Below are 27,173 nucleotides of genomic sequence, written 5' to 3' on the forward strand. Positions count from 1 at the left end.
CTCTTACTCACCCCGGGAGCCCTAAGGAGAACACCGCCCTGGAGTCCTGGGCACACTAGGTCTCCCTTTACTAGGCACACTCGGTCCCCTCACATACTCTTTGGGCCTCGGTAACCCTTTGTGGGACAGGAGCTCTAAAAGCACCGCCAAAGGGCACCAGAAAGTGGGCTTTTCACCACTGCCTGGCTCAAATGCGGTATGGGGAATAGAAGGAACCCAGGACCCAGAGCCTGGCAGACAGGGGTCCCATCTGTGCTGTTGCTGTGGGCTGGCTGTGTGATGATGGACACACCACCCTGGCGAAGCCTCTGTTTTCCTCTCTCCTCTTGTAAGAATCACTGGGGGGATCAAGGAGATTGCCCTATCCTCCTTTGCTTTTGGAGGCATTGCTTGTAAGAATGTGACGGATGCCATGCAGTGTGGACACAGAGGATTTGGGCCAGCACACTGACACATACCCCCCAGGCAGGCTCCCCAGCCACACCAGAGAAGCACACTGTGTTTTCTTAGTTTGTCATGTTTGTCTTTATTCATCTTTCCGGATCTTGGTCCCCATCGCCAGCACCCACCCACCCCACCCCCAACCCCCATTGTCCTGACCACCCAGAACCAAAAGCCTCTTTTCCTAGGTCCAGAGTCCTCTCTCCCTCTGGGCAGAGCCTCAGTGTGGGAAAGGAAATCCCTGGCCCCCAAGGAGGTTTTCTCTCAGCCGCCCCCCACACCCCCCCACACCCCCACCCCCTCACCCTCCTTCAGAACTGACATGGCTCCTGCCTCCCTACCCCGGCCCAAACCTCTCCAGCCTGGACTGAAGCATAAGCACACTGCTCTTTCTGGAGTTCTGGAGAGGAAGCGGGAAGACCGCCCTCCCCCACCAGAACAGGGGTTAGAGGAGCTCTCAGTCAAGGGAAAGTATGAGGAGGAAAAGGGACGCGCGCGGGGACTGGGCTGGGACTTCCGGCCTGTGAGGCAGGGAATAAGGCTTTTCGGCCAGTCGTCCTAGAGGCACCCCAAGGATTTCAGAGTCGAAGGCTCATTCCGGGGTTCCAGCCAGTGTCCGTTGCGTTGCGGCCGCAGACACCCGGGACTGCGGTGGAGCTCTGCTCAACCTAGGTCTGCAAGTCGGGCGGCCTCTCGTTCGAGCCGGCTGCACAGCTCTAGGCGGCTCTGCCTGCGCTGCCGCGCTCCAAGGCGGCCCCAGCTGGTGGCCTCTGCGGAAGGCCGCGCGTCCAGCGCCCGCAGCAGGCGCGGCAGGTCGCGCAGCAGGCGGTAGCGCGGCAGGGCGCGCAGCGGCGGGGGGATGTCGCCCTTGGCGCAGAGGCGACTGAAGTAAGCGAGCAGCAGCAGCGGGCGCGGGGCAGCGTGGAGCAGTGCGAGCAGGGGCGCGGCGCGGGGGTCGGGGCCGCTGGCCGGGCGAAGGTCGGCGCCGCTCCACAGCAGCAGCACCGTGCCCTGCTCCCGTGCTACGCGCGCCCGCGCCGCCCAGAGCCACGGCAGCGGGCCCACGCGCGCCACGTGCCTCCCCTCCCACAGGTCCACTATCACGTCGCGCCCGCCGCCCAGCGCTGCCCGTAGCAGTTCAGCCAGCGCTCCCACCAGGCGCCGCTGCGCCTCCGAGTCCGCCGCGTGCAGGAGGAGCACTGGCCGCGCTGGGCCCGGGCCTGGTGGCGGGAAGCAACAGATGAAGGCGGGGCGGCTGAGGGACTGCTCAGCCCTCTCCTCCCCAGCCTCTCGGGTTACCGTAGGGTGCTCGCCTCTCCGCCCCCGCCTCTTATTTGCTCTGGGGGTTAGTACCGAAAACAGCCCTAGCCTATAGGGTGCCTATGGGCTAATTAGATAAAGGCACCCCTTCTGAAGACAGGGTCAGGGCTCCAGGCTGGGCGAGTACAGCGCAGGCTGGATTTCTGCCCCACTAGTCTTTTGTACAGAGACTCAGTACAGTGACAATCTGCTCAGAGGGCCCTTTGCCTTGCCTTAACCATTCCTGCTCACTTGGGGGCCTGAGGCTCCCTGCCTGGGTAACAGAGATTGGGTGCAGTGCCGAGAGCTCAGACAGGGGAGGGTGAGGGGGCAGCTAGTCTCGGAGCTGGGCAGGTCTGACTTCCCAGGTTACCCCCAGGTGAGCTTACCTGACTGCGAGCGCCGGCAGGTGAGGGCCAGAACAACACCCAGTAGGGTGAGGAGGGCCAGCAGTGCCAGGATCAAGAGCCCCAGGTGTCTGTAAGAGACTGAGTCAAGCAGGATGAGGCCAAGCCCAGTTCCTCAGTGCCCAGCCTCCCTCTTACCTCCCCCTCCCCAAGAACTCACCATCCGGACACAAGAGGTGCTTCCAGGCAAACTGGACATCTGACCGCCACACCTGAGGGCACAGAGCCCCCCACCCCTATGAGCCAGGCATCTTCTCCCGGGGAGCTGAGTGAAGCATGGAGCTGGGGAGAGGGGAGTCCCCACTGGCTAGGGAATTCTTCCCAGGTGGGTTTGTGTCTGCTCCAGCTGCTAACCTGGCACAGAACAGGTCAATGGTGGCAAACTCAAGTGTGGCAGGGGCCAAAGTCGAAAAGTAAACTCAAAGTTGACCAGGGCTGCTGTGAGGACCTGGAGAGCACAGGCCCTGACTGAAACAATCAGATGGCACTGAGCTCCAGGCCATTGTCACCATGCCAGAATGTGGACACACGGCACTAGGTTTTTCTGATTTTTCAACAGAGGCCAGAAATCCAGCTTTGTTTATATATGTAAATGGTGGTAAGCAATTTCAGTTTAAAACACTGTGCTGGCCAAACCAAACATTTTTGTAGAATGGATTTTCCATGGGTGGGTGCCACTAGGGGAGCAGATGCCAAGGCTCTGTATGTAGAGTGAGGGTAGGTTTCCTTACCAGGACACAGCACCCTGGCCTCAGGAAGGGAATGATGAGGTCTAGTGTCACTGGGCTTGAGCCCCGGGCCTGTAGAAACAAAGAGCAGAAAGGCTGTCCCCAGGGAGGTGAATCTGGCCCTGTCTGGCCTTGAGTCTTTGCCCCTGCTGTTCCTCCCCACCACACCCCCAATCCTATGAGGCTTAGGCCAAGTGCCACCTCTGACGAGAAGGCTTCCCCAGCCACTCTGGCTCCCACTGATCTTTCCCAGAGCTCAGCTCCTGCTGCAGTCAGGTATTTGTCAACAGACAGACTGAGTGTGTCCTCTGTGCCAAGCCCTGAGGAAAGAAGGCGGGTGTGGACATTGTCTCTGTCCTCTAGCAGCTCACAAACCAGGAAGGCTGTCTCACTTTACTCTCCTGCACAGCTGAAGAGGTATCACAACATATCATTGAAAAGAATGTAAGTTTTAGGGTCAGGAGACCTGGGTTCAGGCTTACCTGTTGCCTTTGTAGTCCCTAGCTGTGTGGTCCTTGCATGGAGGCAGGTTACCTCTCTTTCCTAAGGCTCACTTTCCTCATTTTTATTTTAATGTTTTTATGTTCATTTATTTTATTTTATTTATTTATTTTTTTTTTGAGACAGAGTCTTGCTCTGTTGTGCAGGCTGGAGTGCACTGGTGCAATCTTGGCTCACTGCAACCTCCACCTCCTGGGTTCAAGCTATTCTCCTGCCTTAGCCTCCCGAGTAGCTAAGATTACAGGTGCACGCCACCATGCCCAGCTAATTTTTGTATTTTTAGTAGAGACGGGTTTTGCCATGTTGGTGAGGCTGGTCTCAAACTCCTGACCTCAGGTGATCTGCCCTCCTCAGCCTCCCAAAATGCTGGAATTACAGGCATGAGCCACTGCGCCTGGCCTACTTTCTTCATTTTTATATAGGGGATAATAATCTTTATTTTACTGGGTTATTGAGAGCATCAAATGGGTATATGCACATGAATATCTTTTTAAATAAACTGCAATGTACATTCATTTATTGGTAATAGCTATTATTAGTCTATGAACTCCTTAACTGTGTTATATACTTTTCTTGTATCTCCCAGAGCCTGCTACAGGGTGGGCACAATGCATACTAAATTGGACAGAATTTTAATTAAAAACATTTTTTTTTTAGAGTCAGAGTCTCATGCTGTCACCCAGGCTGGAGTGCAGTGGCATGATCATAGCTCATTGCAGCCTCGGACTCCTGAGCTCACACAGTTCTCCCGCCTCAGCTGGGACTACAAGCGTGAGACACTGCAAGTGGCCATCTTAAGCATGACTTGGTCTTTCATACTGTGTTGCTATCACCTGTCTGCTTAGGAGCACTCATACAATGCAAAACAAACGTATAAGCTGCAAGTGAGCATTTAAGAAATAACTGTTTGAAAGAGCTAGTCATGCTTAGTCAGCGTGGTGCTGTGGTATTGAGGGTGTATTTGACTGTGGTTTTTCTATCAGATACATGGAAGATAGTCTGATAAAGTGCTCCTCCTCACGTAACAGGTGAAATTTGTCAATAGTTTACAGGACTGTGCAGAGCCTGTCAGCTGCGTGGGCTCTGCCTCCTAGGATAGATAACTTCTGCACAGGGGCCTCATGGAGGCTGGAGAGTAGTGGTAGTGAACAGCTGGGTTCAAGGGAAGGCATCAATATAAAATGTTGTTCTGTTAGGCTAGAGCAGTGGTCCCCGACATTTTTGGCACCAGGGACTGGTTTCATGGAAGAAAATTTTTACACAGAGGTTGAAGGGGTTGGGGTTGGGGGGAATGGTTTCAGGATGAAACCACCTCAGATCATCAGGCATTAGATTCTCATAAGTAGCTCACAACCTAGATCCCTCGCATGCACAGTTCACAATAGGGTTTGCGCTCCTATAAGAATCTAATGCAGCCACTGGTCTGACAGGAGGCAGAGCTCAGGCAGTAATGCTTGCTCACCCTCCACTTACCTCCTGCTGTGTGGCCTCATTTCTCACAAGCCACAGACAGTTACTGGTCTGCGGCTCATGGATTGGGACCCTTGGGCTAGAGAACACCTGAATGTGGGAGGGCCAGTCCCTTGCCTCTGTTATTCCTGTAAATTCAGAAACTGAAAGGATTAGAAAATACTCCCTTAGCTTGCAGTGAGCTGAGATCTTGCCACTGCACTCCAGCCTGGGTGACACAGCGAGACTCTGTCTCAAAAAAAAAAAAAAAAAAGAAAAAAGAAAAAAAAGAAAATGCTCCCTTGAGGAACCTACTGTCAGCAAGTTAGCTGAACGGAGAGTGATCACGTAAATAAAGTAAACCAGATGGTAAAAGTCAGGGATTTGTTTGTTCCTACCTTCCCAGAGTCTATCTCAATGAGGTCACAAGGAAATTGAGGGCTGTGCTCTGAGCAATAGGACCTAGTGGGGGCAAGGCCATACCTGGCTGACAGTGTACACGGGGGGCACCAAAGTGTCCTTCCCCAAGCCTGGGTGGCTCCAGGCAGCACTGAAGGTGGCATGCATTCTTGAGGAGAAGTGAAGAATCAGCTGCTGGGCTTGAGTATCCATGCTCACATTCCAGGATGTCAGAGACCCTGTTTGGGGCGGGGTGGGGGTGTTGATAGGAGTTGGGCTTCAGGTGATGAATTCAAGGCTGGGCTGGGGTTTAGCTTGGTCACAGTTGGGTGAGGATGAAATGGGGCAGGGGGTCCCAGCAGAGGTCACTTATTGGCTCACCAGTCTGGTGGGGGCATTCAACATGGCTGCTGTTTCCAAAAGAGAACTGAGAAATACAGGAATGGCAGGTTAACAAGCTCCAGGCAATACCCACTACGCCACATCTTTTCTTACCCATGGTTGTACCTTGAAGCAGAGCTGGGGGTGCAGGTCCACCTGCTCCAAAACATACCACTGTGGGAGGAGAGGAGAGTTCGTCAGGGAGAAAATTCCTGGGCCCCAGCCCTGCCCACCCAGGTCCTGGGGGAACCTGTCCTCACTCCATCTGACTCTCGAGCCGTGGCATTCGGGAGGTCTTTGCAAAGGGTATGCCAGTCATGCCTCTGGCAGAGGGCAGCTTCCAGCTTCAGTGGGCAGCGGAGTGTCAGGGCCATGACCATCTGAGTGTGCTGGCTGTAGTCAGTGAAGTGCACTGACTTCCAGAAGTCCGAGCCATCTGGGCAGGTGGCAGGGTCAGTGGGTGAAAGTCAGCCCTGCTTCAACCCCACCTTGCCACCCACATCCTGGGGGTAGCTGGAGATAAAGTTTGTAAAAGTAACCAGCACTATTCCTGGCCTGAACAGGTACTAAATCAATGAGCATCCCTTTCATTATCTTTCTTTTCCTTTTCTTTTTTGAGACAGAATCTCACTCTGTCGCCCAGGCTGGAGTGCAGTGGTGCGATCTCGGCTCACTGCAACCTCTGCGTCCTGGGTTCAAGAGATTCTCATGCCTCAGTAGCTGGGATTACAGGTGTGTGCCACCAAGCCCAGCTAATTTTTGTATTTTTAGTAGAGATGGGTTTTCACCATGTTGGCCAGGCTGGTCTCCTGACCTCGCGAACTCCTGACCTTGTGACCCACCCACCTTGGCCTCCCAAAGTGCTTGGGATTACAAGTGTGAGCCACCACGCCCAGCCCCCTCTCATTACCTTTCTGTTTTTTGTTTTCTTTTGCGACGGAGTTGCACTCTGTCACCCAGGCTGGAGTGCAGTGGTGCGATTTCGGCTCACTGCAACCTCTGCCTCCTGAGCTCAAGTGATTCTCCTGTCTTGATCCCCTGAGTAGCTGGGACTACAGGCACGCACCACCATGCCCAGCCAACTTTTTGTATTTTTAGTACAGACAGAGTTTCACCATGTTGGCCAGGCTGGTCTCAAACTCCTGACCTCAGGTGATCTGCCTACTTAGCCTCCCAAAGTGCTGGAATTACAGGCGTGAGCCATTGCACCTGGCCTCATTATCTTTCTATCCAGGGGTCTCTCTCCTCTCCTTCCCAGGCCTCCATTCTGGCCAGGTCCTTGCTTCTCCCCAAACTCGAAATCTGCTTAGGGTTCTCTCAGAACCAGGAATGTCTTCCCCTCCTATCTCTCCTTTCTAAATCCTGCCTTTTTTCTGACCCCAGCTCAGGTGCCACTTCCTCTAAGAGGCCTTCTCTGCTTATAATGGCCCTTCTTGGGCTTCTCCCTTTCCCGATTTCTTGCCCTACAGCCTTGTCCTTAACCATAACCCTGCCGTGTAAGTTCTGTAGGCTGCTTTATGTGAGTCACTTTTGTCTGAGTGTCCTGTCTCTCCTTGAGAACAACAACATGCATACAGCACTTCAGACATCACCAGCCACTTTCATATGTAATATTGAACTTAGGCTTCACAAACACTTTGAAGGCAGAGCAGGTATTGAGATTTTACAGATGAGGAAAGTGAGGCTCAGAGAAGAACAATTGGCAGAGCTGGGATGGGAACTGGGTCTTCTGGCCCATCCTCTTAGGACACCATCTCCTAGGCCTCATATTTCTAAACTTCTCACAGTGCTGCGGTGCTCAGCACTCTCTGATCTATTGGCAAGCTGACTGGTAGACCTGGCAGCCCTTTTCCCCCACTGACTCCAGGGAAAGTACCTGCATGCCTTCTGGGGGCTTCCCCCAGCACACGTGTGAAGTGCAGTGTGTGTGTGTGTGTGTGTGTACATGTGTGTGTAGGAGACAGAAAGAGAAAGGGGATGTGTGTGCACAAGGGTGCATGTCAACAGCACTCACAGGCTTCTGGCCAGCTCTGGAAGGGACATTTTTTGCGCCTCACAGTGTCCTCTTGCAGGTAGGATGCCTAGGGGAACAAAGGAACAGGTGGGGAGGGTCAGAGGAATGGCTTTTCCAATCTCACTCAGACCTAAAACTCATTCTGGCTTTACCTTACTGTGACGCAAGCTGCCTGAGCTGGCCAGGCACTGACCGAGCAGGAGGGGGCAATGTGGGGTAGGGGCAAGGGTGGGGAGGAACTCCAGAGCATAGGAGAGGGATAAGCAAGTGAGGGGCTAACTCCTCTTCCTCCTAAAGAGAACCATCCCCAGAAAGAAGGAAATCCTGAGGTCGCATTCCTTAGCTTTGGTCTTCTCTGGCCTCCACTCTCAGCCATCCCCAAGGCACCCAGTGCTCTGTGTTGGCTCCTGACTCTAGAATGCCCACATGCGCACCTGCTGTCCACCCTGGCAATTGCTCGTGGCTCTAGGTCTCTGCTATCATCCTCCCTTAGGTCTTCCAGGTGACAATTTCCCTTGCCTTTTCTGTCTAGTCCAGAGAAAACTTTCTGCTGTGTTCCTTAGACTTGTAAAGAGAGAAGGAGGACTGCCACAGAGGCCTAGAGGGGACAAGACTTTTAGGGGCATATGGAATCCTGCAGTGGCCATGCACACACTCCTTCCTTGACTCCTCAGAACACACAGCGATGACAGCTGCCTATTCTGGCTCTGTGGGCTGAGGCCAGGTCTGGGCCAGGGAAAGCTGGGTTTGGATGGGGCTGAGGTTGGAATCACCCTAAGAAGGTCCAATGTTCAGCAGCACCCTTCCACCTCTGACCCCATGTGTGGCTCACAGCCAAGCTGGCGCCCGTCTTCCTAAACATGCCAGTAACACTCAGTCCTTTTTAAACTCAATTTACTGGAGATATACTTGACCAACTGTGCTACCTTGGGGGCTTAGGAGCAGAGCCATGGACAGCCCACACCTTTTCCTTTGCTCACCTCTATGCACAGACAGGGCAGAAGGAATTCATAAGGCAGCTCTACAGTGTGGCCCCCAGACACAATTTTCTGTGGATGAAACAGCAAAGGAAGACAAAAGATGCCTGAGAAAGAGCATGGGCACATAGACAAGGGCAGGACAGTGCTGGGATCTTGGCCAACACACCCTGTTTTTCCTCTAATATGAGATACCTCTTCTCCTGATAAGTCTCTCAAAGGCTGTCTGCTTAGTAATCTAATCGTTAGCTCTAGATGCTCTAGGTGGAGTTGGGGGGAAGGAGACAGGGAATACATTCCTTTATTGAGGCCCTACTATATGCCAGGGAGTGTGGTGGGTGCTAGAAATATTAAATCAATTAACTCCATGCTAGCATCACAGTGATCTTGTGAGGTATCCTCACTGTTATAAAAATGATGAGCTGAGGGCCTCAGGGGCTCAGCAGCAGTCCCTGCAAATGCTACCAACTGTATACAATGGCATCCATGACAAAGGGAGGTTGAGGTGGGATGTTGGGGCCCAGGCTGGGAGAATGGGGAACATATCATTCTCTGAGTGGTAGGAACAAAGGGAGGGAGACGGAAGGGTACCAAGACAGATGTGATCATTTTGTTATGTTCTCAGGCGGTACAACCTCTTAGGGGAGCTGAAAAGGCTTTTTAAATTTTTAATTAACAATTCTTTTTTCTTACTTGTCACTAACTTGAAGCTCAAGAAAAGGCTTCTTAATGCCTGAATCACACTGAGGATCCTCTCATTGGGGGTAAATACCATACTAATTTCTCTGCTCATTCATGGTCATTCATGGCTGCTCCAGGTCTCTGCCTGCCTTTCCTGTTCTTCCAGGTGACAAGGCCCTCTGCCTTTTCTGTCTAGTCCAAAGAAGTCTTTATTTTTTATTTTATTTTATTTTATTTTTTTAGCAGCAGGGTTTCACTATGTTGCCCAAGCTGGTTTTATACTCCTGGCTTCAAGCAATCCTCCTGCTTTGGCCTCCCAAAGTGCTGGGACCACAGGTGTGAGCCACCATGCCACGCCCAAAGTCTTAATGATAGACCCTTCAGCTTGTAAGGAGGTCTTGGACAGTTACCATCCCTCTCTGGGCCTCAGTTCCCTCATTTGTACAATGGGTGGCCTCTTTTGCTAGCACTGTGTGATTGGGCTTTTTACAGGGGGATGACACACCATACCTGGACATCATAGGGACTGCTAAGCTCTTCACACTCCAGTGCCCACTGGTGACAAAGACGCACGCTGACCTCAGGGCCTGAAGATATGGTCACCCGAATAGCCCGGGCCTCAGGCAGCAAATCAAAGGAGAACTCGGGCCCTGGGGAGAGGAAGGACTCAGTGGCCTTGTCTCTTGGCCTTAGCACCAGTACCACCACTCAGCTGAACCCATCTCCTGTTATACCCAGTGCCCACCTCCGTGCCTTTGTGAGTCCAATCTGGGAAGACTTTCCCATGCCTCTGGATCCGAAGGTTGGGTCCTTTTAGAGCGAAGTCCCTTGTGGGAGATGTCTGGGGAGGGGATGGAAATGTGATGGCTCTTCTCAGACAGGTGACGACTAGGCAGCAGCTTCCTCTAAAGGCAGAGAACAAGGTTGGCCTCAGGCCAGAAATCAGGAAACCTGGCTTCTGTTTCTGCCTCTGGAACCTGAGGTACTGCAGGCAAGTTGCTCAAACTCTTTTGGCCTCCCTACCTGTGTAATAGACAGAATACTTCATCTCCACACTTTCTGTCTCACATGGCTGGAGAACCAAATGAGAGGCCAGAAAGCAAAGGTCTGTGGGGCATCAGGTAGGGCTGGAACTGACAGGGAGAGTACCTGAGCAGGTGCTGGCATCTTGTGTCTCCTACAGAACTTGAATGTGGAAGACTTTTTGGATTTCTGCACCAGGAGATGGAAGAAGCCCCACTGAAGACCTGTGCAGGGGGGGACATACTTACTATCTAGTCCTCATTACCCCCTCCCCTACCTGGAGATGTGGCCCAGTGTTAGATAGTAAGTCATTTTATTTTATTTATTTATTTATTTTGAGACGGAGTTTTGCTCTTTGTTGCCCAGGCTGGAGTGCAATGGTGCGATCTCAGCTCACTGCAGCCTCCGTCTCCCGAGTTCAAGTGATTCTCCTGCCTCAGCCTCCCGAGTAGCTGGGATTACAGGCATGCGCTACCATGCCTGGCTAATTTTGTATTTTTAGTGGAGATGGGGTTTCTGCGTGTTGGTCAGGCTGGTCTCGAACTCCTGACCTCAGGTGATCTGCCCACCTTGGCTTCCCAAAGCGCTGGGATTACAGGTGTGAGCCACCACGCCCGGCCTGATAGTCATTTTAAATCAAGGAGAGTAAGGATGTCAAGCTTCTTTAATGTTGAAAATCATGATGCAATCAAGAAAGGATTAATTTCTTAAGCAGAGAAAAAGCTATATATACAAAGATATTCATTTTAGCATTCTTTAATTTTTATTTTTTTGGAGATGGAGCCTTGCTCTGTCACCCAGGCTGGAGTACAGCGGCGCGATCTTGGCTCACTGCAATCTCCGCCTCCCAGCTTCAAGCGATTCTCCTGCTTCAGCCCCCAGAGTAGCTGGGACTACAGGTGCATGCCACCACACCCAGCTAATTTTTTGTACTTTTAGTAGAGACGGGCTTTCACAATGTTAGCCAGGATGGTCTCAATCTCCTGATCTCGTGATCTGCCCACCTCAGCCTCCCAAAGTGCTGGGATTACAGGCGTGAGCCACCACGCCAGCCCCCGCCTCTCTCTCTTTTCTTTCCTTCCTTCCTTTCCTTCCTTCCTTCCTTCCCTTCTTGACAGGATTTTGCTCTGTCATGCAGGCTGGAGTGCAGTGGCACAATCACTGCTCACTGCAGTCTTGAACTCTTGGGCTTAAGCAATCTTCTCACTTCAGCCTCCTGAGTAGCTGGGATTACAGGCATGCACCATCACACCTGGCTAATTTTTGTCTTTTTAGTAGAGACAGTGTTTCACCATGTTGGCCAGGCTGGTCTCAAACTCCTGACCTCAGGTGATCTGCCCGCCTCGGCCTCCCAAAGTACTGGGATTACAGGCATAAGCCACTGTGCCCAGCCCTGTAGCATTATTTCTAACAGCAAACAATTAGAAAAATTAGACACTGCCAATTCTTTTTTTTGTTTGTTTTTTGTTTTTTGAGACAGGGTCTCACACTGTCATCCAGGCTGGAGTGCAGTGGCACTATCTTAACTCACTGCAACCTCCGCCTCCTGTTTTCAGGTGATCCTCCCACCTCAGCCACCCAAGTAGCTGGGACTTCAGGTGTGCACCACCACATCCAGCTAATTTTTGTATTTTTTTGTAGAGATAGGGTTTGGCCATGTTGGCCAGGCTGGTCTCAAACTCCAGGACTCAAGCGATCCACCCACCTCGGCCTCCCAGAGTGCTGGGATTACAGGTGTGAACCATCATACCTGGCCCAGAAACTGCCAATTCTTTTTTTTTTTTTTTTTTGGAGATGGAGTTTTGCTCTTGTCACCCAGGCTGGAGTGCAATGGCATGTTCTCGGCTCACTGCAACCTCTACCTCCTGGGTTCAAGTGATTCTCCTGCCTCAGCCTCCTGAGCAGCTGGGATTACAGGTGCCTGCCACCACGCCCTGCTAATTTTTTGTATTTTTAGTAGAGACAGGGGTTTCACCATGTTGGCCAGGCTGGTCTCGAACTCCTGACCTCAGGTATCAGCCTGCCTCAGCCTCCCAAAGTGTTGGGATTACAGGCGTGAGCCACCGCGCCTGGCCTAGAAACTGCCAATTCTTAAGCAATGTAAGGGCATTTAGTATGTACCAGGCACTGAGCTGAGCAATTAAAATATAGAGTAAGAAAGAAGATCCTGCTTTACAAATAGATGGTAATAACAATAAATCCATAGCTTTTAATTCCAAGAATCTCAGCTGAAAAAAATACCTTCATAAAATTGTACAATTGTATTTGTATCAGTCATAGCGTGCTATTTTAGGATAATCCAAGTCCCAGTTGAGTTTAAAACAAGACAAATATCTGTTCTAGTAAGTCCCACTTGCTCAGCCTAGGTGGTCCCTCAAAATGTTCTCTTCACTGAGAATGGCCCAAGGGGCTGTTTCTCACACCTGAGCGACCTGACAGCAGGTGCTGGCACAAACAGTGGGAACAGTGCCAGACTCGCACACACCAAGGCTTTGTGGAGAAGAGGGCCCACCAGGTGCGGCAAGGGATATGGGCAGAACTTCCTGGGAAAGATGGAAGGGAAAGCAAATGATAGGGTCTAAGAAGGTCCCTCCTACCTCAGACAAGCTGGATTTGAGGCCAAGCTCTGTCACATCCTGGAAGTATGACTTTGGGGGTTACAGGACCTGTCTAAGGATCAGATTCCTCATTCATAAAGCGGGTCTGTTACAAAAATCAAAATAGTAGTGCATGGGAAAATGTCTTGTGAAGTAGAACATACCATAAAATAGGAAGGATTATTGTTGTATTACTGATAGAAGCGAGGGATCAGTTAAGGGGAGGAACCAACATATATGGAGCACCTGGAGATTTACCCATGTCTCTCATCTAATCCTCCCTACAGATCGAAGCAACACTGCCTTTAGTGTACAATCATTTCTACTATGCTACTACCCCTCAGAAACTGAGGGTCAGTTGGAGGGGTTAGGTGCACAGTCTGAGGCCACACGGGAGTCTGGCAGAACTGCAGTGTGAATCCAGGCTTGTCATGATTCTAAACTTTTTCCTTGATATTGTGCTACTTCCCGGGTTGGGAACTGAAAATTAGAATGGAGGGCTTCCTAGGCATCTGGAAAAATAGTGGGCATGGGGAGGAGCAATGGGGCAGGAAATGCGACTCACCAGTGAAACTGTCATCCTGAGGCACAGGGCCCAGTAGGGAAAAGAAAGGAGAGAGCTATTATTAGGAGAGACTCCCAAAAGAAGCATTCCTGGGGTCTTTGCTTCAAATCAGCGAATTCTGAGCCCCACAGCTAATAGCCCATACCCTCTGGCTCTTATCTTCCCAGCTCCACCCTGTCCAGGCCCCCAGCACAAAGGACTTTGGCTACCCCTTTGAGACTATGTAGAGGACACATGAAAGCTGCCACCAGAGCACAGGGACTGCGGAGGTAGCACAGGGCAGGCAGGGGAGTGGGGAGATTTATGGCTGTGCCAGGCAGGTGTCCCTATCTGGCAGCGGCACCTTACCGTGTGGGAGGCCAGAGGACAGCGGGTGTTCCAGTGGGGCAGGTGGCGAAAGCCAATCCCAGCAGAGTCAGAGAGGTCGATGACTACGAGGAGGAGAGGCAGGAGCAGGGCTGCAGGTCTGGAGCTCCCCATGAGCTTCTGTGCAATTAGGGCTCCCGGAACATGGCTGCATGGCCTGAAGGTGGGTGGCAGGGCCTTGCTGTGCAGCAGCGAAGAACACAGTACCAGCAGGAGCCCTCGCCCCAGCCTGCCCTGGCTCCGCCCTGCCCGAAAGCTCCTCCTTGATCCCAACCAGCCAGCCAGGCCACATTCCTTCCCCTCCAAGTGGAGGGACTGAGGAAAGCTTGTGCCCCCAAAAACCCTACTGCCCCCCACCTGAAAGACAAGGGGCTCCTGCTGTGGCTGAGAAGTAACAGGAAAGGGGCTAGCATCAGGTTGGGGGACGCACCCATTTTTTAGCCCCTCCTACTCCTGAAACACACTGCAGATCTCACCCACCCATCAGCACACTCTGGAACTTGTGTCTCCCACAGACATGTGCTTCACCCCCTCACTTAGAGAATTAGCCAAGCTCTTAAGCACTACTCAGCACTGGGTGCTGGAGATACAGAGGTGACTGAGGCACCATTTAGAGTGGGGAAGAAAAAAAGCACTCTAGGATGCACATGAAGCCCATATGTACCCTGGCTTCCCACCTGGTTAACTCTCAGGACTATAGCCGAGTTCTCTCTACCCATGAGCCAGGTCCAGCTCTTCTAGGCAAAGGGCTCCATACCAAAGGGGCCTCTAGCTTCAAGGACCCACTAGTCAGTACAGCCTGCTCAGGAAGCCCCAGAGCTCATAGCTGAGCCCTGGAGCGGAGGGAGCGGGCCCCACGCACTGACCTGGTTTCCTGTGGTTTCCGGTGCTGGAGAAAGGCTGACGAGGCTCCATCTTTGTGGGAACCCTCCCCATCATCCCACAGCTTCCTCCCCTTTATGGAGCATTTGAGCAGCTTCAGCCCTCACCTTGGTAACATACACATTGGAAAGAAAGTTTGGGGCACACCTACCAGGTCAAGGCATCTTATTTTTTTTCTTTTGAGACCGAGTCTCGCTCTATCACCTAGGCTGGAGTGCCGTGGCGCAATCTCTGCTCACTGCAACCTCCACCTGCTGGGTTCAAGCGATTCTCTTGCCTCAGCCTCCTGAGTAGCTGGGAGTACAGGCACCTGCCCCATGCCTGGCTAATTTTTGTATTTTAGTAGAGACGGGGTTTCAGCATATTGGCCAGGCTGGTCTCAAACTCCTGACCATGTGATCCACCCACCTTGGCCTCCCAAAGTGCTGGGATTACAAGCGTGAGCCACCGCGCCCGGCCAAGGCATCTTGAGATTGTTATTGTCCCCCTGCAACTCAATCTAGATCACCTTTCAGTGGCCTAACCACAGCCTGCTTTTGGCCAATTCTATTCCTGTCTTTGGTTCGTTGTCTGAAGGCTGCATCCTACCCATTATCCTAAAAGTACCCTCTAGCTTTTTCAGTTCATGAAAAGATAAAAACTCTTATTCGTTATGTTTCTCCAAGCCTAGCAGTAGATATTATGAAGTATGTGCTGTGTAATTGAATAAATGTCATGATACATTTCATCTATGTAGTTTATCTGTTTCACACTTCACAAAACACTTTCATATTTAATCCTCCTAACCCTACCTGTGAGACAGGTAAGTGATAATTATTGTTTTCATTTCATAGAGAGATAAGGAAGCAGAGGGATAATGATTTGGACAAGGTCAAAGTCTATAGTTCAGGGAGCTCCACTTTTGCTAGGCCCTCGCAACTCAATTCTCTCTTTTCTTTTTTTCTTTTTTTTTGAGACAGAGTCTCACTCTGTCACCCAAGCTGGAGTGCAAATGGTGCAATCTCAGGTCACTGCAATCTCCATCTCCCAGGTTCAAAGGATTCTCCCACCTCAGCCTCCCGAGTAGCTGGGATTACAGGTGCACGCCACCACACCAGACTAATTTTTGTATTTTTAGTAGAGACGGGGTTTCACCATGTTGGCCAGGCTAGTCCTGGACTCCTGACCTAAGGTGATGTGAGCCCAGCTTGGCCTCCCAAAGTGCTGGGATTACAGGCATGAACCACAGCACCTGGCTTTTTTTTTTTTTTTTTTTTTTTTTTTTTTGAGATAGTCTTGCTCTGTTGCCCAGGCTGCAGTGCAGTGGTGTGTTCTTGGCTCACTGCAACCTCTGCCTCCTAGGTTCAAGTGATTCTTGTGCCTTAGCCTCCTGAGTAGCTGGGATTACAGCTGTGCACCACTATGCCCGGCTAATTTTTGTATTTTTAGTAGAGACAAGGTTTTGCCACGTTGGCCAGGCTGGTCTTGAACTCTTGGCCTCAAGTGATCCACCTGCTTCAACCTTCCAAAGTGCTAGGATTATGGGCATGAGCCACTGTGCCCAGTACCAATTCTCTATCATCCTATGGTCTTCCCTCACACAGCCTCATCTTCCTCTGCTCTTGGAACCCAAAAGGGTCTGCCTGACACAGACCCTAACACAGTATGCCTTTTGGCCTTGAAGCCCATCTCTGCAAACAAAACAGTAAGATCTGAAAGGAGGAAAGGGTGGTCTGGCCATACTAAGAATAGGTTAGAGAGCCTTCCCTCAAATCCTACCTAACTCACAGTGGTTTAGAGCTATATAAATAATGAGGTTTTTTTCTTTTCTTTTTTTTTGAGACAGAGTCTCACTGTGTCACCAAGCTGGAGGACAATGGCGCAATCACCACTTACTGCAGCCTCAACCTCCTGGACTCAAGTGAATCCTCCCTTCACAGGCACACACCATTTTGCCTGGCTACATATAGGCTCTGGCTATGGTGCTCAAGCTGGTCTCAAACTCCTGGCCTCTAGCAGTTATCCTGCCTCAGCTTCCCAAGGTGCTGGGATTACAGGTGTGAGCCACTGCGTCTGGCCAATAATGAGTTTTCTTTTTTTGTTTTGAGACAGAGTCTTGATCTGTTGCCCAGGCTGGAGTGCAGTGGGTCCAGGCTGGAGTGCAGTGGGCCCAGGCTGGAGTGCAGTGGTGCGATCTTGGCTCACTGCAAGCTCCGCCTCCCAGGTTCACGCCATTCTCCTGCTTCAGCCTCCCGAGCAGCTGGGACTACAGGCACCCGCCACCTCACCCGGCTAATTTTTTGCGTTTTTCATAGAGACGGGGTTTCACCGTGTTAGCCAGGATGGTCTCAATCTGCTGACCTTATGATCTGCCCGCCTCGGCCTCCCAAAGTGCTGGGATTACAGGCGTGAGCCACCGCACCCGGCCCAATAATGAGTTTTCTAATGCTGGAGGCATGAAGTGAGAAACTTGGTTCTATTCCAAAACAATCCTTCTTCTTTACCCTTATCTTCTGATCTCTCACAGAGAAAATATTGGTTAATTGCTTCTGGTTAAGGTATGGGAGGAGAAGCAGAAAAGAAATGGAGATAAGAAGGAAGAGAGGAAGGAAAAAAAGGAAGGACGGAAGGAAAGAAAGAAGGGAGGGAGGGAAGAAAGAAGGGAGGGAGGGAAGAAAGGAGGGAGGGAAGGCGGCAGGGAGGGAGCAAGGGAGGAAAGAAGGGAGGGAGGAAGGAAAGGAGGGAGGAAGAGATGAAGGGAGGGAGGAAGAGAGGAAGGGAGGGAAGGAGGATGGGAGGAGAGAAGAGAGGGAAAGAGGGAAGAAAGGGAAGAAAAACAGCATTCCAGGACCCGCTGGAAAAGTAAAAGGAATAAAGGTGAGGAAGAAAGGGGGAAAAAGAAAAGGAGGTGTGCATTTTATTTATTGTCTTGCTGGTTTACTTATTTATTGTAGAGACTGTTCCAAAAAGTATTTAAGGTAAGAAGCACAGGGGTGAATTCTGGCACAACCTAAGGAGGGGGAGGGATGGGATCAACATTTGCTGAAATCCTACTGTCAGGCTCTGAGTCATGCATTTTGCCCAGTTTATTTTATTTGTACTACAACCCTTGAGTTCACAGTCTTATTACCCCATTTTACAGACTGCAAAACACTCCGGAAGATTAGGTAAAGTCCAAGCACACACACCTAAGAGCTGAAGTCAGCCCCTCACTTACTGATCTCTTTCCTACGCTTACGCTCTGGAGTTCCTCCCCACCCTTGCCCTCACCCCACATTGCCCCCTCCTGCCCGGTGCCTGGCCAGCTCAGGCAGCTTGCGTCACAGTAAAGTAAAGCCAGAATGAATTTTAGGTCTGAGTGAGATTGGAAAAGCCATTCCTATGACCCTCCCCACCTGCTCCCGTCTCCCCAGGCATCCTACCTGCAAGAGGACACTGTGAGGGGCAAAAAATGTCCTTCCAGAGCTGGCAGGAAGCCTGTGAGTGCTGCTGACATGCACCTTGTGCACACACATCCCCTTTCTCTGTCTCATACACACACATGCACACACACAATCACACTTCACACCTGAGCTGGGGGAAGCCCCCAGAAGGCATGCAGGTACTTTCTCTGGAGTCAGTGGGGGAAAAGGGCTGCCAAACCAGTCAGCTTGCCAATAGATCAGAGAGCGCTGAACACCGCAGCACTGTGAGAAGTTCAGAAACATGAGGCCTAGGAGATGGTGTCCTAAGAGGATGGGCCAGAAGACCAGGGCTCCCCTCCCTGCCAATTATTCCTCTCTGAGCTTCACTTTTCTCCTCTGGGGACTCACCACTATGTCTTCCTGGCCTTTTCTGCCAGAACACACTACTTGGGGAGATCAGAGAGTTTCTGGACCCTGTAGTTCACAGAAGGTACTAAACTTAGCAGTGTGATACAATTGGCAGGGTTAACAATGTAAAGAAAGAAATGAAATTGTTGGAAAGAAAGGAAAGTAGATCTTATAATAATGAGTTACCAGTGGTTAGACTTGTAGGAGAGTTGGGATTCTTTGGCAAGTGTCAACAAGGGAGGAGTAACTGTGGCTGGAATAGGAGGTGACCAATTGGAGTAAAGGCAACAAAGCTGTGTTGTAGGGCTTCAGCACAGAGGCCCTGTCTTCTTGGCAGGTGGCTAAGGCCTGTCTCATCTGTGGTTTGTGTCAAAATGAGCTGACCAAGAGTTCATGATTAATGATTAATAGCCTTTACTTGGGGACAAAGCCAGGAGCTCAGGAAGTCCTAGCAGGCCCCCGCACATGCTTAGTTTAGAGTGCACTGTAGGGACCTTGGGCAGCCATTGTTCTTGTCACCGCCTTATCTGTGTATGAACTCTGGTCAGACCATGGAACAGTAGCTCCAGGTTCTTCCTGTAATGGCCAATTCCTAATGTCTACTGGGGCAACTCTGCTCACTGATAGGGAACCCTGGGCAGGAAGGCCCACCAATTAGATCAATGTACACCAACAGTGGGCAAGTATCCCTTCTTTACATCTGCTCTTCCAGAAGGATCAACCTCCAGAATTCTGAGGCAAGAAATTATTGCTGAGAGGTAGAGACTCCCAATCTCAGTGAGGAAGCCAACACTGCTCATCAAGGAAGGCATTCTGTTACTTATTAAACCCCTACTATGTAGCCTGTTCATACATATTATCTAAGCCTCACAACAATCCTGGGCGTAGCTAAAATGATGCCCATGTGTTAGATCAAGAACAGAGGCTCAGGTATCTTGCACAAGGCAAAAGTTAGTAAAATGCCTGGCTGGAATTCCCACCTATGTCTGTCTAAAGTAAGAAACTGTTGGCTGGGCATGGTGGCTCATGCCTGTAATCCTAGCACTTTCGGAGGCCGAGGTGGGTAGATCACTTGAGGCCAGGAGTTCGAGACCCGCCTGGCCAGTATGGTGAAACCCTGTCTCTACAAAAATACAAAAATTAACCGAGTGTGAGCAAAGGTTGCAGTGAGCTGAGATTGCACCACTGCACTGCAGCCTAGGCGACAGAGTGAGTCTCAAAAAAAACAAAAACAAAAAACTGTTCATTCCATTATACCACATTGCCTTTCTCAAGGCCTGGATGATCTCTAATAGTACCTTCAACTCCTATATTCTCTCATCCTGTAAAAATCAGGAAAGAAATAACCATCTTTCACATTTATATAATGATACATAGTTCATAAAGCAGTTTCACAATATTTTTTTTTTTTTTTTAAGACAGAATCTTGTTCTGTCGCTCAGGCTGGAGTGCAGTGGTGCGATCTCGGCTCACCACAACCTTCGCCTCCTGGGTTCAAGTGATTCTCCTGCCCCAGCCTCCCGAGTAGCTGGAATTACATGTACCCACCACCATGCCCATTTGTATTTTTAGTGGAGATGGGGTTTCACCATGTTGGCTAGACTGGTCTCAAACTCCTGACCTCAGGTGATTCGCCTGCCTCGACCTCCCAAAGCGCTGAGATTACAGGTATGAGCCACTGCACCCGGCCACCTTATTTGATCTTTATAACAATCTGTGAAATAGGGAGGGTTGATTTTAGTCCTATGATTGGTAGGTGCATTGGTACTTGAACATATCTTCTGATTCAAATAATGTTCTTTCTACTAAATCAAGATTCAACAAGGGAATCTTGTTTGCTTCAGGGAACACTACAACCATGAGGCAGGAAAAGGTGATAGGAAAGGTCCACAAAAGCAAAATTCCAACAACCTAACAAGCAGAAAACTAACATAAACTAAATGATTTTGGTTTGTTTACATTGTTGACAATAATTTTCATAATGGGTCTCTGATGGTACTCTAAGTCCATAAAGTACCATTCCAATAACCAAAGAAATTTCAAACTATTTGCATCCCAATTCTTTAAAAATGAGCAATCTGTGTCTGGTGCACATACTAACTCCATTATCCATACATTTCCATCTACTACTACTCTCCAAATTCTATCTCTACTTCAGTTTGGTTCTATCCTCTGTGAAATACATCCTGACTTTAGTTTACAATAATTCTGTCAATAATTGCATGTGAGGCTGGGCACAGTAACACATCTGTAATCCCAGCACTTTGGGAGGCCAAGGCAGGATGATCACCTGAGGTCAGGAGTTCAAGACCAGTCTGGCCAACATAGTGAGACCCTGTCTCTATTAAGAACACAAAAATTAGCCAGGCATAGTGTCACATGCCTGTAATCCCAGCTACTCAGGAGGCTGAGTCAGGAGAATTGCTTGAACCTGGGAGGGAAAGTTGCAATGAGCCCAGATCGAGCCACTACACTTCAGCCTAGGGAACAGGGCAAGACTCTGTTTCAAAAAAAAATATATATATATTAGGCCGGGCGCGGTGGCAGGCGCCTGTAATCCCAGCTACTAGGGAGGCTGAGGCAAGAGAATCACTTGAACCCGGGAGGCGGAGGTTGTAGTGAGCCGAGATCATGCCACTACACTCCAGCCTGGGCGACAGAGTAAGACCTTGTCTCAAAAAAAAAAAAAAAAATTAAAAGAATTGCATGTTTTTCGCACCTCTTGCGCAGCACCTAAAAGCAGTAAAATAAGAACTCAGAGAAGGAATTCATGTTCCTTGAATTGAAGGAACCAGAAAGCTCAAGAATTACCATATTAACTGGGCCTTAAAGGATAATTAATAAAGCAGTATAAAAATAGAAAAGGGAAATTTTTAAGCAAAGGAAACTGGGAAACCATGAAACCTACATGGGGATCCATAAGAGGTTTAGTTGACTAAGACAGCATGAGACTGGGGGTATTGGGAGACAATGCAGGACTGGTGGATTGGGACCACTTTGGAAACCTCAGAGCTTAAGGCATTTAAGTTGCACCAAAGATCATAGTAGGGACTCATGGAACAAATAATCCAGAGCTGTAATCTTGGTATACTCACTTGAACAAAGGGATGCAGGAAGAGGAATGGGTATGAGGCAGAAAGACGAAGGTCTGTTTGGGACATACTTATTTTAAGATGATAATTAGGACATCTAGAGGAAGAGGTTTTAGAGTTGTAAGTACTGCCAGCCAGGCGCGATGGCTCACACCTGTAATACAAGCACTTTCAGAGGCTGAGGCAGGAGAATTGCTTGAGCCTGGTAGGTAGGGGCGAGCCAAGATGGCGCTACTGCACTCCGGCATGGGTGAGGGAAATGAAACCCCGCCTTAAAAAAAAAAAAAAAAAAAAAAGGCCAGGCACGGTGGCTCACGCCTGTAATCCCAGCACTTTGGGAGGTTGAGGAGGGCAGATCATGAGGTCAGGAGATCGAAAGCATCCTGGCTAACACGACGAAACCCCGTCTCTACTAAAAATACAAAAATTAGCTGGGTGTGGTGGTGGGCGCCTGTAGTCCCAGCTACTTGGGAGGCTGAGGCAGGACAATGGCGTGAACCTGGGAGGCAGAGCTTGCAGTGAGCCGAGATCGTGCCACTGCACTCCAGCCTGGGTGACAGAGCAAGACTCCGTCTCAATTAAAAAAAAAAAAAAAAGTGACTCAGTAATAATGACTAACCACATACACAATGTTTATAGAACAAAATAATGACTACAACTCTGGAGAGGGCAGAGCTCTGCAGTTAAGATCTGGGCATCATCCAGAGACAATAAAATCAAGTGCAAAGAGACACATTATCTTTCATGCAATAAATACTGTGTCAGAATTTTAGGTGTGAAAGGGCCTTAGTTTAATCACAGATCTCTCCCTTCCTGTTTTTAATGTACTTGCTCCACAGCATTAGATATTACGCTCACTGTTTCACATGAATAACAAGTTTCTACTAGATTGTAAATCCGTATAAACAGAGGTACTTTAAAATTCTTTTGGATGCCATTATACAGTAGTAGACTCATAACTGATACCCAGTTAACACTGAAAGATAAATGTGAATATCCAACTAAAAGAAGAGCCCATAACCTAAGCTAGATAAATGAGAATGGACTATTTCATAGATGGAGAGATTAAATGTCTGGCCCATAGTTCTTACCAATCAGCTGTAGGTTAGAACTATGACTTAGGTTCCCCATACCCAGTCTACTTCTCTATGGCCACTGCTAGGTTTCTCAAGGAGCTTCTACCCATCATCTCCTAGTGTCTAAGGCCACACCTTTCAAGCAACACACCTTTCACACTCTATCAAGCCCCAAACACAAGGCACAGTGTGGGCAGGGCCATCTTTATTGAGGTTTTTAATTAAAATGCTTTGCAGAAGAGACCACAGTCTGCCAAGGGAGCAGCTTCCCAAATGTTTCCTGACCCGTGACCTAGAGATGACGTAATTTGATTTATTCCCTATTTCCTTCAGTCTCAATGGCTAAGGGGTAATGGATGGAAATGGGAAGAATGACCGAGTGGAGGTGAGGATGAAGCTCATTCTTAAAGAAAAATCTCAAAGTTCAACTTCAAACAGCCGAAGTTTGTCTCATAGCTGTTGGTCACCCAGTTCTAGCCAACCAGGAATAAATTATAGTTTTGCCACCTCAGCAGATGGCAAAAGGAGCTTTCCAGAACTTTGGCCTGGTCTGCACCAGGTACCAACATCACAGCTGCTAAAATCACCAGAAGAGATTTTAGAACTGCTGTACTACTGTCCTTTCATTCAATGGGAGGTCCAGGCTTCACCCCAAAGAGGCTTCATTTATGCTTCTTCTCCTGTGTGCTGGTGAACCAAGAATCTAGGAGCTTCTTGCTGTAGTATAACTGCCAGGCATGCACTTGGACTGCCAACACCAACACCAGGTACATGACGGAAACAGCAGAAAAACCAAAGAGGAAACGGTAGGCCTTGCCATGGCGGTAGAGCTGCTGTGCAGCAGGGAACATCTCCATGCTGCCATAAATGAGTGGAGCGATGGAAAAGAGTCCCATGCTGATCATGGAGAGCACCAGGTAGCTAATGTTGTTGCGGGGAAAGGAGAGAAGGCCCAAGAGAGAGGGCAAAATGCTCAGCAAATACGGGTATTCCCACTGGTAGGGCATGGCCACCTGATCATGTGACAAGAGCCTCAGGTGTCCCACGCTCATCTTGGCAACCAGCAGCAGCCATATGACCAGATGTACGTAGATCAGCTTCTTGATTTCATACTTGAGGGTCACACTGTGGGGCAGAGCAGAGGGAGAAGTATCTTTCAAATTTTTCTTACCACCAACTATATGCCAGGCAACTGTACTGGACACTGGGATACAAATTTGAATAAAACAGCCTAGAAGCCGGGCACAAAGAACAGAGGAGGAAAAAGTAATTAGAAAATGAAGTGAAAAAGTTCTAGTAAATATATGTTCCCAGATACATGGGATCACAGGAAGGAGGAATCAACTCTGCCTGGCATGGAATGTCAGAGATGGCTATCTACAGGCAGGTGATATCTGAACTAGGCTCAGGAATGAGTGAAGATGGGCATCCCATGCAGGAGCATGCAGGCAAAAAGGCCCAAGTATTTGTGTTCCAGGAAAGCAAGTGGTTACGTGTGGCAGGAACATATTGTTAGGGGGAGAGGGTTAGTGGGATATGAATCACAAAGACTATGAGAGTTAAAGGCAGAAGAGGCTGGGCATGGTGGCTCACAACTCTAATCCAAGCACTTTGGTAGGCTGAAGCAGGAGGACTGCTTGAGCCCAGGAGTTTGAGACCAGCCTGGCAACAAAATGAGACTCCATCTCTATAAAAAAAAAAAACAACAATACTAATAATAAAAAGGCAGGGCCGGGCGCGGTGGCTCACGCCTGTAATCCCAGCACTTTGGGAGGCCGAGGCGGGCGGATCACGAGGTCAGGAGATTGAGACCAACCTGGCTGACACGGTGAAACCCTGTCTCTACTAAAAATACAAAAAAATTAGCCGCGCGTGGTGGCGGGCACCTGTAGTCCCAGCTACTCGGGAGGCTGAGGCTCAAAACGGCGTGAACCCGGGAAGCGGAGCTTACAAGTGAGCTGAGATCGCGCCACTGCACTCCAGCCTGGGCGACAGAGCGTGACTCAGTCTCAAAAATAAATAAATAAATAAAAATAATAATAATAATAAAAAGGCAGAAGGGTAGCTCAGAGCTGTGTTTAGCAAGAGGACGCTGACTGCACCATAGGATTAAAGTCTGGAAGGAGAAGGTATTGGCAGAGAGGAAAGGTACTCAGGCTGCCCATACTTCTCTAGCTAGATTTTTCATCCAAAGGAAGTACATACTTTTCTTATTCTTCTAATTCTCTCACGTCCCAAACGTATCCTCATATCCCTAAGGGCAATGTTTCTACTCTGGGCTGGCATGAAAACACCTGCTTAAGTTGTGAGGCCCCTTTCAGCCGGGGCCTAGAGATGTGAAAGAAATGAGAGTTCAAAGAGCTTGTCATTCTTTAAAACTCTGGAGAGAAAGATGTGAAGAACATTCTGGGAGAGGTCAATGGATTTAAGGAAGTAAAAATTTTAAAATTTTTATTTAAAAGTATTTATTGTAGAAAATGTGGAAAGGTTGAAAAAAACAAAACAAAAAAAAAACAGTCACCTCTAGACTTCAAGCTCCATGAAGGCAGGGAATAGTTTTTCTTTTTTCTTAAATAAAATTGTTTATTGAAGGTATAACATGCATACAAAGACCATGTCTGCTTTTGCTCACTATTATAACCTAGTGTCTAGCAGTGTATGATGTTTGGAAGCTCAGTATTTGTCGAACTAGTAATTGAATGTAGAAATACCCCTTACGTGGGAGTGTTTATAAAATTCATTTTAGGCAAGGCGTCCTTAGGAAAGGCTGCCTTTTACTGTCTATATCCCCCCAAACGGCCCAAAATATAACACCTACCATATATTACGTGGTAGGCCTTATGCTACTTTCTTTACACGAATTACTGATTAATCTTTCATCAAAACCTAAAAGGCAGATTATTCTCTCCCTCTACAGACGAGGAAGCTGAGGCTCAAATTAGAAATTCGGTTTCGAAGGTGATACTGCGGGGCCAGCATCGACGTGACTCGGGAGCCCACGCAGGGCGGGAGCCCGCGAGGCTGGATCCCCTCAAGGCACCGGGCGGAACAAGGGGTGGAGCTCGCGGGGGCCACGGGGCTTTCCAGGATGGGGGACAGGCCTGAAGCCGTCACGGGAGGAGGGGACTTGGCAGGTGAGCAGGGGCTGGCTGGGGAGCAAGACCCTGAGGCCGGGCCGGCGTCGCTCCACAAGCCCCGCAGGCTCCAGCCGGGGAGAAAGCCTCCGTGCTCCTCGCCTCATTTCATACCTCATCTGGTAGTGCATGGCGACGCGCTCCCGGTGCTGAAAGTCGCTGCCGTCGGTGCCGGCCGCTCGCGGGCCTGCTCGAGACGCCATTATGCCTGCCCAGAACCCCCGAACCCCTCACGCAGACCTAGTATCGCAACAACGCCAAGCTGCCCACTGACCCTATTTGCGCCGCCGCAGCCGCGCGGCTCTGTGAAGAGAACTTCCGGCCCCTCTGTCTCTGGAGGACCGACTCTATGGTCACCCCTCTCCGCGCAGGCGCCCTCGTTCTCTCTCGCCCCCGCCCCGCCCAGCCCCTCCTCCTGTGGAGCGCGCAAGAGATTAATCCCCAGCCTGTTTTGCCGGCGCCCAGAGGCCGCTTGAACACTTTTACTTTCTGAAGCTGTAATATCAGTTTAGGATACCTCTGTCCACACTTTACAGAGGGGGAAACTGATACATTCTGTGACTTTCCCTGGAGCACACATCATTCACACAGTCTCACACCTTTAATCCCAGCACTTTGGGAGGCCGAGGTGGGTGGACCACTTGATGTCAGAAGTTCAAGACCAGCCTGGGCAACATGGTGAAATCCCGTCTCTACTAAAAACACAAAAATTAGCCAGGTGTGGTGGCGGGTTCCTGTAATCCCAGCTACTTTGGTGGCTGAGGCAGGAGAATCGCTTGAACCAGGGAGGCAGAGGTTGCAGTAAGTCGAGATTGTGTCACTGCACTCCAGCCTGGGGGGCAGAGTGCAGAATGAGACTCTGTCTCAAAATAAGTTTCTCACATTTAATTATTGCAAAGAGAAACAGGGAACCTCTCAGTGAGGAAATCTGGCTTGTCCCCCTTAACCATATAGTCAGTTAATTTCATCAATAATGAGATAAACTGATATCTTGTGCCTCTTTTAATAGACTGAGGACACAGCATCACTTCTATGATGTTTCTGCCAAAAATACCTAACTGAAACTAATCATGAAGAAATAACATAAATCCAGACGGAGGGACATTCTAGAAGAGAGCTGGACTGTACTCTTCAAAAATGTCAAGGCCATGAAAGAAAAATTATTTCCAAATAAACTTTATCTGTAGAGACAAAGTAGAATGACCATTGCCAGAAGCTTGAGGGGTGGACAGAGAATGGGGAGCTAGTGTTTAATGGGTACAGAGCTTCAGTTCGGGAAGATGAAAAAAGTTCTGGAGATGGATGGTGGTGCTGATTGCACAACTATATGTGTGTGCTTAATGCCACTGAAACTGTACACTTAAAAATGA

General features: G+C 49.6%; 2 protein-coding genes across 9 annotated transcripts; both read right to left on the minus strand.

Annotated features, from left to right (window-relative positions):
• Nucleotides 1-501: 501 nt before the first annotated feature.
• IL17RE (interleukin 17 receptor E) lies at nt 502-14,536 on the minus strand. 8 transcript variants are annotated; one of them, XM_054481424.2, is made up of 17 exons: nt 14,186-14,530; nt 13,811-13,985; nt 13,463-13,478; nt 12,724-12,843; nt 10,427-10,524; nt 10,023-10,182; nt 9,788-9,927; nt 8,600-8,668; nt 7,620-7,686; nt 5,866-6,041; nt 5,732-5,779; nt 5,606-5,651; nt 5,309-5,463; nt 2,879-2,947; nt 2,308-2,359; nt 2,130-2,228; nt 515-1,661 (listed from the first exon to the last, which is right to left on the minus strand). In XM_054481424.2, exons 1-17 carry the CDS (start codon nt 14,260-14,262, stop codon nt 1,105-1,107), a joined length of 2,124 nt encoding a protein of 707 aa, XP_054337399.2. In that variant the 5' UTR covers nt 14,263-14,530; the 3' UTR covers nt 515-1,104. The 8 variants fall into 8 exon arrangements, with proteins under 8 accessions (XP_054337392.1, XP_054337395.1, XP_054337396.1 ...); XM_063661740.1 differs by having other exon boundaries at nt 2,308-2,429; nt 13,811-14,536; XM_054481417.2 differs by lacking the exon at nt 12,724-12,843 and having other exon boundaries at nt 502-1,661; nt 13,811-14,526.
• Nucleotides 14,537-22,856: 8,320 nt separating this feature from the next.
• Nucleotides 22,857-26,176, minus strand: JAGN1 (jagunal homolog 1). Its single transcript, XM_054481429.2, has 2 exons — nt 25,918-26,176; nt 22,857-23,794 (listed from the first exon to the last, which is right to left on the minus strand). Exons 1-2 carry the CDS (start codon nt 26,004-26,006, stop codon nt 23,332-23,334), a joined length of 552 nt encoding a protein of 183 aa, XP_054337404.1. The 5' UTR covers nt 26,007-26,176; the 3' UTR covers nt 22,857-23,331.
• Between the last annotated feature and the right edge of the window lie 997 nt (nt 26,177-27,173).

This window comes from Pongo pygmaeus, chromosome 2, assembly GCF_028885625.2.
Source record: "Pongo pygmaeus isolate AG05252 chromosome 2, NHGRI_mPonPyg2-v2.0_pri, whole genome shotgun sequence".
Lineage (NCBI taxonomy): Eukaryota > Metazoa > Chordata > Mammalia > Primates > Hominidae > Pongo > Pongo pygmaeus.